Genomic DNA, 10000 nt, shown 5'->3' on the forward strand with positions numbered 1-10000 from the left:
GAATAACATACAAAAACGGGAATAACAGATCTATAAAGGAAGCCAATAAGAAACAAGCGGTTTCTAGCAGCTGACAGTAAAGAGACGGTGAAAGCAGGTAAGCCCTACTAGATCGATAAGTAAGGCCGGAGTAGTAGATGTGTGTGTGTGGGGGGGGAGGGTGAATGGAGGGAGGGGGCAAGGGTAGATAGATGGGGGAGAGGGGGGAAGGAAAGGGAAGGAGAAGGATGTGGGGGAGAGGGGAGAGGGGGAGGTAAGGGAAAGAGAGGTATAGGGGGGGTGGGGAGAGGGGGAGGTGGGGGAAAGAAGGGTAGGGGGGAGAGGAAAAGGGAGGAGGGTGATGGGATGGATATGAAAGGTGGCAAGGGATGGCGGTTGGCCGGGAGACAACGATAGAGAGGCATAGAAGTAGAGAGGTAGAGAGAGAGAGAGAGAGAGAGAGAGAGAGAGAGAGAGAGAGAGAGAGAGAGAGAGAGAGAGAGAGAGAGAGAGAGAGAGAGAGAGAGAGAGAGAGACGTGAGGGTACAGAGAGAGAAAGAGATAGAGTGAGAGAAAGAAAGAGAGAGAGAAAGAGAGAAAGAAAGAGAGAAAGAGAGAGATAGAGAGAGAGAAAGAGAGAAAGAGAGATAGAAAGAGATAGAAAGAGATAGAAAGAGAGAGAGAAAGAGAGATAGAGAGAGAGAAAGAGAGAAAGAGAGATAGAAAGAGATAGAAAGAGATAGAAAGAGAGAGAGAAAGAGAGAAAGAGAGAGAGAGAGAGAGAGAGAGAGAGAGAGAGAGAGAGAGAGAGAGAGAGAGATAGAAAGCGAGAGAAAGAGAGAGAGAAAGCGAGCGAAAGAGAGAGAGAAAAAGAGATAGAAAAAGAAAATTCAAAAGAGAAACAGAAAGAATGAGAAAAGGAAATAGAAGAAAGACAAACCACAACCAAACATACCCTCAACTACGGCAGCTCTCACCATAACACGCATATCACCCGCCCATAGGATCCATACACACATCCATCAGATAAATATAACCAAATATACGAAATATTCGCCCAAAAAAACAACAAATATGACAACATGCAAATCAACCGAAAGGAGGCAGCTATCCTGAATTTGTTCAATTAAGCGAGATATTATTTCGGTTAATGCTTCGTGTCTTCATGAAAATCAAAGTTAAGGCAATTGGGAAGAGACACTTAAAAACAGGAAGTGGTTAAGAGTCACACGCGTTAAAGCTGGGAGTAGATTGGCGTAGTTCGGGAATCTGATCGATGTTGTGTATTCGCTGTTTGTGGGGGAGGGGAGGGGGGGGAGTGGAAGGAGAGTGGGGGGAGTGGGGAGGGAGGGAAGGGTTGTGAGTGTTGGTTGGTGGGGGGAGGGGGAGGGGAAGGGGGGAGGGGGGAAAGGTGGGGCGAGGGGAGGGGTGGAGGAAGAGTTGTGAGTGTGAGTCAGTGGGGGAGGGAGGAGGGGGTTGTGTGAGGATGGGAAGGGGGGCTTCGTGTGTGTGTGTGTGTGTGTGTGTGTGTGTGTGTGTGTGTGTGTGTGTGTGTGTGTGCGTGTGTGTGTGTGTGTGTGTGTGTGTGTGTGTGAATTCTGATCTTGTGTTATGGACGATCAGAATCAGTTAGCCAAATGCGAAAGACCTTTCTACAGAGATTAAGGATTAAGGAGAGGCTTGGATAGCAATCACACCACTGTTACGTTTGATTAGATAAACATTGGCGTGTAAATGGAAACAACTGGGGGAAAAGAGACTAGTCATGGCACTGCGTAATATCACGTGTCGAAAGGCAAGAGGGGCAGATGGGGAAAGGGGGGGAGAAGAAAGATGGGAGGGAGATGCGCAGAGAAAGGGGGTGGGGGCAGGAAAGGGCGAGGCGGGTAAAGAGAGAGAGGGGGAGCGAGAACCCGGTAGATAAAGATAGAAATATAAAGAAAAGATGTACCTTTAGGTTAAAAAAAAAGGTAAAAAGGACAGTGAATACATTGGTTGAAACCATTACGCTCCTCAGGATTAGCTACCTTATGTAAAGGATTAGATCGCATCCGCCATGCCTTTCGACATCCTGTTGTCCGAAGAATAAAACATGGAATCACAAAAGAATTTCTATTCTACCAAAAAATGAATCCTCTTAACATCCTTTTTTCTGAAATCCTTTAAAACTCCGCCCTTCTTACCTGTGTCAATGTTGTTAACGAAGGGTTGAGCAAAGGAGGTGTTCGAGGACTCCGTAGATGGCGCTAGTAGAGATTCGGTCGACGTAATTATGTCGGTTATTGACGTCATAGCAGAACGGGTAGAGTTATTGTTTGTTTGTTTTTATTTCCGTCTATGCGATTGTGTGCGATAATAGTTCAATGCGCTTTTATTTATTCATTAAATAATTAAGAGAATAGAGACACTTGTGTTCGAAACCTGAGTAAACAGGTCTTTTACTCTAAGACGCTTCAGTTTACGAATTCAGAAGAAACTTTTCCGACTCCTCTTTCTTCCTAATTCTCTCTCTCTCAATTTTCCTTTTTCCTTTTCGTTTGATCAAGTCTCGTAAATTGCACGTCTTTTTTTTTTTTCTCTCTCTCTCTGTCTCTCGTTTGCTTCCTGGTTGCAATATTCTCAGCAGGCGCCTCGGCAACTTCTCTCGATTTCCGTCCAACTTCCCCGCGCTGTCAGCAATGGCGGGCGATCACCTCAACCCCTGACGACCTCGCCCCTCCCCCTCCGCAGATCGCTCACGAGCCACAGGTGGTTGCCGAACCCAGCTGGGAGATCGTGGCTTTTACCATCAATTCGCCTTTTGTATGTGCAGCCAGGCATTCACCAAGGTAGCCTATTGACTAACATGGAAAAGCGCATCCTAGGTCGCTAGACGCCCCGCTGACTGTGGAGGAGGAGACTCGTTCAGATCTGGAATCAGAGGGAGAGAGAGACGGAAGTGTTGGTGAACGAATTCCGGGAAAAAAAAAACTTTTGTCTTAATGTCTTAGGATTTTTATTATGTTACTGTTATCATCATAATCATTACCAGAAATTTTTATACATTCTGCCATTTGAACCTTCTCTGTATGTTCCGATTATTTTTAGTTAGAATGATGTAAGGAGGTAAATACTCAGAGAAAATGGAGATGGTGCAATCAAGAAAATTACTAAAATAGCAAAATTACGGAATTACTGAAAAAAAGGTAATTTCAGAAACAAGATAATATCATTATACAATATTCAAAACTGTCACATTTCTCATTCTCATATCACATCATCTTCACGAACATGTAGGTTGTGTATATCACAATTTTGAAATCTAAAAATCTACCATTATATTACCTTTCCACAAACAATTTCACACACGGCAGTTTTGGACTCACGGCAGCAGTGTTTATTATTCAACTAATGCGAATTCAATAGCAAACGAGTCTTTTTTTCTAATCAAAGGGTTGTTTTTTGTCGTCTAACAATACCGCTTATTTAATTGGTCACTGGCCTCTCTCTCCCCCCCCCTCCCCCATTGCCTCTGTGAGAATAATCCGTGCATGAAACAAATCTGTGTCGTGTTTGCTCTACCCAATACGGAGCCGAGGTGTTTGGACCAATCACAGCGCGCGGCCCCATTTGACTTGACTTTGAAAACAGTCATACCAGAGGGAGGGATGGAGAAACAAAGAAAGAAAGAGAGAGAGAGAGAAAGAGACGAGGGAGGTATGGAGAAGGAGAAAGAAAGAAAGAAAGAGAGAGAGAGAGAGAGAGAGAGAAGAGGGAGGGATGGAGAAGGAGAAAGTGAGAAAGAGAAAGAGAGAGAGAGAGAAAAGAGCGAGAGGGATGGAGAAGGTGAAGAAGAAGGAGAAAGAGAGAGAGAGAGAGAGAGAGAGAGAAAAGAGAGAGAGAAAGAGAGAGAAAGAGAGAGATAGAGAGATAGAGAGAGAGAGAGAGAGAGAGAGAGAGAGAGAGAGAGAAAGATAGAGAAAGAGAGAGAGAGAGAGAAGAGGAAGGGATGGAGAGAGAGGGAGAAGAGGAAGGGATGGAGAAAGAGAGAAGAGAGAGAGAGAGAGAGAGAGAGAGAGAGAGAGAGAGAGAGAGAGAGAGAGAGAGAAAGAAAGAGAGAGAGAGAGAGAGAGAGAGAGAGAGAGAGAGAGAGAGAGAGAAGAGGGAGGGAGGGATAAAGAGAGAGAAGAGGGAGAGAGGGATAAAGAGAGAGAAGAGGGAGGGAGGGATAAGAGAGAGAAGAGGGATGGATAAAGAGAGAGAAGAGGGATGGATAAAGAGAGAGAAGAGGGAGGGATAGAGAGAGAGAGAAGAGGGAGGGATAGAGAGAGAGGGAGAGAGATATAGATAGATAGATAGATAGATAGAGAGAGAGAGAGAGAGAGAGAGAGAGAGAGAGAGAGAGAGAGAGAGAGAGAGAGAGTGGGGGAGTAAAGAGAGAGGGGGGGAGGAGGAAAGATAGAGAGAGTGCGAAAGAGAAATAAAAATCAAAGCCAGCAAATAATAATCCCCATACTAGACCTCAGCTAGACTCAGCTGTGAATGTGCATTGTCAGCTGATGGTGTCCTCGAAAGGGCAATGGTTACCCTGCCACACCATCCAGAGGTTCACTGTACGAGGTCTCTCTATGGACATGCCCTTTCTATCCACACTTGGCTATAAGACCAACTTGCTAACTTAGAACTTAAATAAATAAAATACACAAAAAACACATTGCTTATAGATTTACCCCCCTTATATTAAGTATTGTTATCACTATATAATCTATTCAATTGTTATTTGCTGCTGTGATCAAGTACATAATCTTTACCTTGTAATTTGCTTGATTCTATATGCACTAATTGGCGTCAAATGGAAACAATTAGATGAACTTGCATTTACGAAATATATCCGATCAATACTTAGTTTTTTCTTGATTGTAGTAATCCAAAGAATTTCCAAAAATGCCTGTATTGTATGCTATAATATAACAGCTTAAACTACATACATATTAAATGCTGAAATGGCCATGTAGTCGTGGATTTTCGAAAACTAACGAGAGGCTCTCAGCATCCCAGTGACTTTCCGTTCTTCTGGGAGTTGCTACAATACTAGAAAGTATTAACAAGCCATATCTGTGATACTCAACAATTTGAGAATTCCAGGACTTCGTAACTTTCCTCCTTATTTGCAGGGCTCCAGTTTACATGTTGGGCATGTATATATAAAATGAAAATATGTTCAACTAATGTTAATAACGAAATTACATCTGGCGATTACTATTTTGCCTCTGCTGTTGGTCGTTATGTCGTGTCGTGTATTTCAAAAGATTAACACATGAGCCATATATACATTTAAATAAATCTTCTACAAATAATACGCATACGGGATTCCTTCCGTTTAAGCACGTCAGTTATTCAGGAAAACAATTATTTACACACGGCCCTTTACCGCAGAGTCCTTGTTACCCAAGCAAACAATCCTATGGCCAATCCCGGAACCCGGGGTTTCAGGGGAGGGGGGGGGGGTATGAGCGAAATAGCTCAATACGCGTATTTAAAGGGGGAGAGAATGTGGAAACATGAAAAACTCGATCCAAAAATGATAATTCAAAATGGTAAGAAAGCGTCATAACGAGGACCGGTCACGGAGGATTCGAATTGTGCGAACGGCCTTCCTAGCCCCCGATTCCCATCACGATTACCGGCTATCCCCCGGAATCACTCTTGGTCGCCTTATTTCTTACCCGATATTCAGTACGTTTCAAGGTGTAAATTCAGTTTACCTTTTTGTGGAAAGCAGATATGGCTGAGAAGGCTAGGAACCTTTGATTTCCGTTGAATAAGTCTGCTTAAACAAGGTTATTTCACTTCCACGAGATAGCACTATCAACAGTCTTCGCTTCGGAAAAGTAATCGTAAACAGTTAAAAGAATTGTCGAGTAATTCAGTCCCTCATAATAAAATAAAAAAATGTTCTATGAAACTTCAAAGATTCCTGCATAGAATTACAACAGAAACTTCCCAATCATCTGTCAGAATTAACTGAACGACACCATAAATCTCACAAAGCTCTAAAAATAAATAAATGAATAAATGAATAAATAAACAAGTTACTCGCCACCATTCAGGTTAATTCCGTCTTATATCAAGAATCATGGTATCAATCTGAGGATCAAGAAATTGAGGTCGATGGGATTATTGGAATCCAAGCTGTAAATAAGACTATAAATATTCAATTAGCTCGTCTTTAGAATTACATATAATTCTGAAGACGAGAAAATCGAATGCCTTAATTGCCTCACTTGGTGTTGTGAAGTTGTTTAGTCTCATTTGTACCGCTATCTATATTTATCTTAATGAACTCGTAGTGTTGTTGGGATAACCTTCTCGTTTGTGTGTGTGTGTGTGTGTGTGTCTGAGTGTGTGTGTGAGTGTGTGTCTGAGTGTGCGTTGTGTGTATGTGTCTGAGTGTGTGTGTGTGTTTGAGTGTCTGAGTGTGCGTTGTGTATGTGTGTGTCTGTGTCTGTGTTTGTGTGCGTGTGTTCGTGTGTGTGTGTGTGTGTCTGAGCGTGCATTTGTGTGTGCATATATATATATATATATATATATATATATATATATATATATATATATATATATATATATATATATATATATATATATATATATATATATATATATATATATATATATATATATATATAAACCCGCTCGTCCAGCATTCCTCCGAACCCACGACCTCCACACATTCCAATCGCCGCAATCCCCGTGAAGAGAAGCGAGGCGTTTCCTCCAGCCATGAATAACGAAACAGTCTCAGCCCAGCGAGAGCCCAGAGCCTGTGTCCATTGCTTGTCCGGTAACTTAAGCGCGAAATATTTTACCGAGCGCTGACTGCGTGAACCACCGGAATCAAGGAATCAAGGAATCAAGGTACAAAGGGGATTACGGAACGCGATGTTGTCTGATGGAGCACTCCGGGAGATTGGTGTCCCCCGGGAGCCACTCGGACTGATCAAGGGGAAATCTTGCGGTTATAAGAGTGTGTTGCTGAGGAGAAGGGGGGAGGGAGGGGGGAGGGAGGGAGGAAGAGGAGGGAGAGAGGGGGCAACAGGTAGATACACACAATGCGTACACGTGTGTATTTCTATGAATATATGGGGATACAATATATATATATGTATATATATATATAAACATATATATATATATATGTTCGTGTGTGTGTGTGTATAGATAGATAGATATAGATAGACAGATAGATATAATGAAATAATTGTAGGAATAAAGGAAGTAGTACAAAAAAAAAATACAGATATAGATAAATAAAGAGAGAGAGACATTCCGTTCAATAGAAAAAAAAAATAGACCAAAGAATGAATATAAACAGGTAAGACAAGAGAAATAGAAGAAAAAAAAATCATAAAAGGCAGCCTTGCAATGCGATCAACAGTGAGTACCCATTAGATTAAAAGCTAATGAGAATTACGTTAATATTGCAGAGCAGATGTGCAACCTTAAGCGGGAACAACAGGTATCAGGCTGGGATGCGAATTTCGTTTTCCATATATTGTCTTTTCTTGGGGTAATTTACAAGTATTGTTTGTGTGTATGAGTAAGTACGTGTGTAAGTAATGGTTTAAGATCGTGTATGTTATGTTTGAAGGTGTGCATGTACGTTAGTGTGTGTGTTAGTCATGTTTGATATGTATGTATATACGCATGTTGGTCGTGTTACGGGCGTGTGTTTGTGCGTGTGTGTGTGTCTGATTAAGTGCGTGATTTAGTGTGTTTGAGTGGTATACTTGTGTGTGATTATGTATCATGTATGTGTTTTGTCTACTGAGATTGTGTGCCTGTCAATTAGATGTGTGTATTAAATGCGTGTTAGTCGTATTTTGCGTGTATTTTTATTGGATGGAGAGTGCAGCTTTAATGTATACTTGTTTGTGAATTATTTATCTGTGTATGGATAGCTAGCTTAGTTGTGTACGTCCTAGATCACTAGATTCGTTACCACTGTATTGTGTTTCTATATCCCGTGTAGGCGTAACTCTTTACATCTCTATACTGAAAGTCTATAGTCCTCTTTTTTTTCTTTGTCTTTTTTTTTGTTTGCCGAATAATGTACATCAAAGCGACCATCAATAAAAGACAGTTCATGGAAATGTATCAGTCACGCTGTGTGTAGGAAGATGAAAAATGTGGTCTGGAAACATCAAAAAGGCTTTGATCCACTTATTCGCAAAATTATAAGTTTGTGTATGCACTTGCTCCACACACACGTGTTTATAAGTTCTTTTCTACTCTGAGTTCGATTAGAATATTTGATCTATTGCGTGATTACGTATTCGATTGCAAGAAATCACTTAGACCACAAACCTCCACTGTTAGTTTTTATTCATCCTTATCTCGCTACTTGAAAAAAAAAAATCTACCCTTAAGATATTCCGTACTCTACCCTCATCTACTTTCAACATAATTGATTAATAATGATTTGATGTAATTAATGATGGATGGTAATGACGTCAACTAAATGCTAAATCTTTTTTATACATTTTTCATAATTGTCATTAAGATGTTCCGTAATCTACCCTCATCTACTTTCGACATAATTGAATAATAATGATTTGATAACAATTAATGATGGGTTGTAATAATACCCATTAAATGTCAAATAATTTACACATTTCTCATAATTGTCATCATAATACTTCAATAGAATATGATCCTTCCCCAAGATGAGAACTAAATTATCATTAATTGCCGTTATCATAATGGAAATTGAATTCATTAAAGATTGGTCTGCGCACAGCTGGTTCCATCAGCGTATCGGAGTTCAAGTAAACGGTGTAATCTAATTTGCCTAATGGAGTTTGAGGCCAACGTCCATGTTGAAACTCGAATCATATTGTCACTTACACAAATTGGAAAAAAGGCTAAACGGCAACCTACAGAACTCATCAAAGTTTCTTTAATACGCTTAACGCTTGGCATTTTCTTTTCTTTTTTATTGGTGAATTCAGAGATGTGCTTTCCCAGTGGAGTTGTAACTAATGGGTCAGTCTTCGGGAGTTCGTAGCTCGATGAGAAGCACAAACACACACTCTGAGATACACACATACACACTCACAGGCAGATAGACACAAAACTAATATATATATATATATATATATATATATATATATATATATATATATATATATATATATATATATATATTGTATATATATATCTATATATATATATATATATATATATATATATATAATTATATATATGTGTGTGTGTGTGTGTGTGTGTGTGTGTGTGTGTGTGTGTGTGTGTGTGTGTGTGTGTGTGTGTATCCAACTTTAAAATCTTCCCCTTTAACACTTGTTTCCTAACCATCCATGCCAGTTCTTATATCGCTGTGCGGCAGAACGTATCGGAACGAGATGATAACAGTCCATCGACTTTATCGTTTTGTACCTCTGTTCATAATCCCAGCAGGACAATACTTAAAAAAGGCTGTTCTATGAGGCGACGGAATCCAGATGAAGTGATACGGCTTGAGATGAGTTCTAAAGGATTGAGGTGACTTGTCGAAGCTTGAGATGAGATCCTGCTGAGGCTTGAGACGAGTTGGTGAGTTTTGGGACCAGATGCTGCAACTTGAGGTTACTTGCTGAGAGAAGAAATGCTGAGTTTTGAGGCGACTTGCTATGGCTTAAGAAGAGTTGCTGAATCTGAACATGATTTGGTATATGTTCTGGCGAGTTGCTAAAGCTTGAGACGAGTTGCCGATTCTTGAGAAGAATTTCTGAAGCTTGAGACTACTTGCTGAAGCTTGATAATGATTAATAAGGCTTGAGACGAGTTGCTGCGACTTCACAAGTACGACTAAAGCTTGAACCGGTTTCTCGAGGCTTAAAAAAAAAAAAAAAAAAAATGGTGAAGATTAAGCCAAGTTGTCAATAAACAAAGTCGTCATTTGTTTAATCTCGTTTATGTATGACTGAAGGGCACCTTAAATCTGGATTTTACATCGATGAAACTCGTACAGATATCAACCTGGGTA

General features: G+C 40.5%; 1 protein-coding gene across 1 annotated transcript in view; it reads right to left on the reverse strand.

Moving 5' to 3' along the window:
- LOC122249505 (synaptotagmin-10) overlaps nt 1-10000 on the reverse strand; it is a 122513-nt gene that overhangs the window by 104061 nt on the left and 8452 nt on the right. Inside the window, exon 2 of the mRNA XM_043010428.2 lies at nt 2163-2889. Within this exon, the coding sequence (XP_042866362.1) occupies nt 2163-2271 (109 nt within the window). The 5' untranslated portion in view covers nt 2272-2889. The remainder of the gene's footprint in view (nt 1-2162; nt 2890-10000) is intronic.

Source organism: Penaeus japonicus, unplaced genomic scaffold (genome assembly GCF_977035675.1).
Source record: "Penaeus japonicus unplaced genomic scaffold, GWHDUDI00000001_assembly GWHDUDI00000031, whole genome shotgun sequence".
Classification (NCBI taxonomy): domain Eukaryota; kingdom Metazoa; phylum Arthropoda; class Malacostraca; order Decapoda; family Penaeidae; genus Penaeus; species Penaeus japonicus.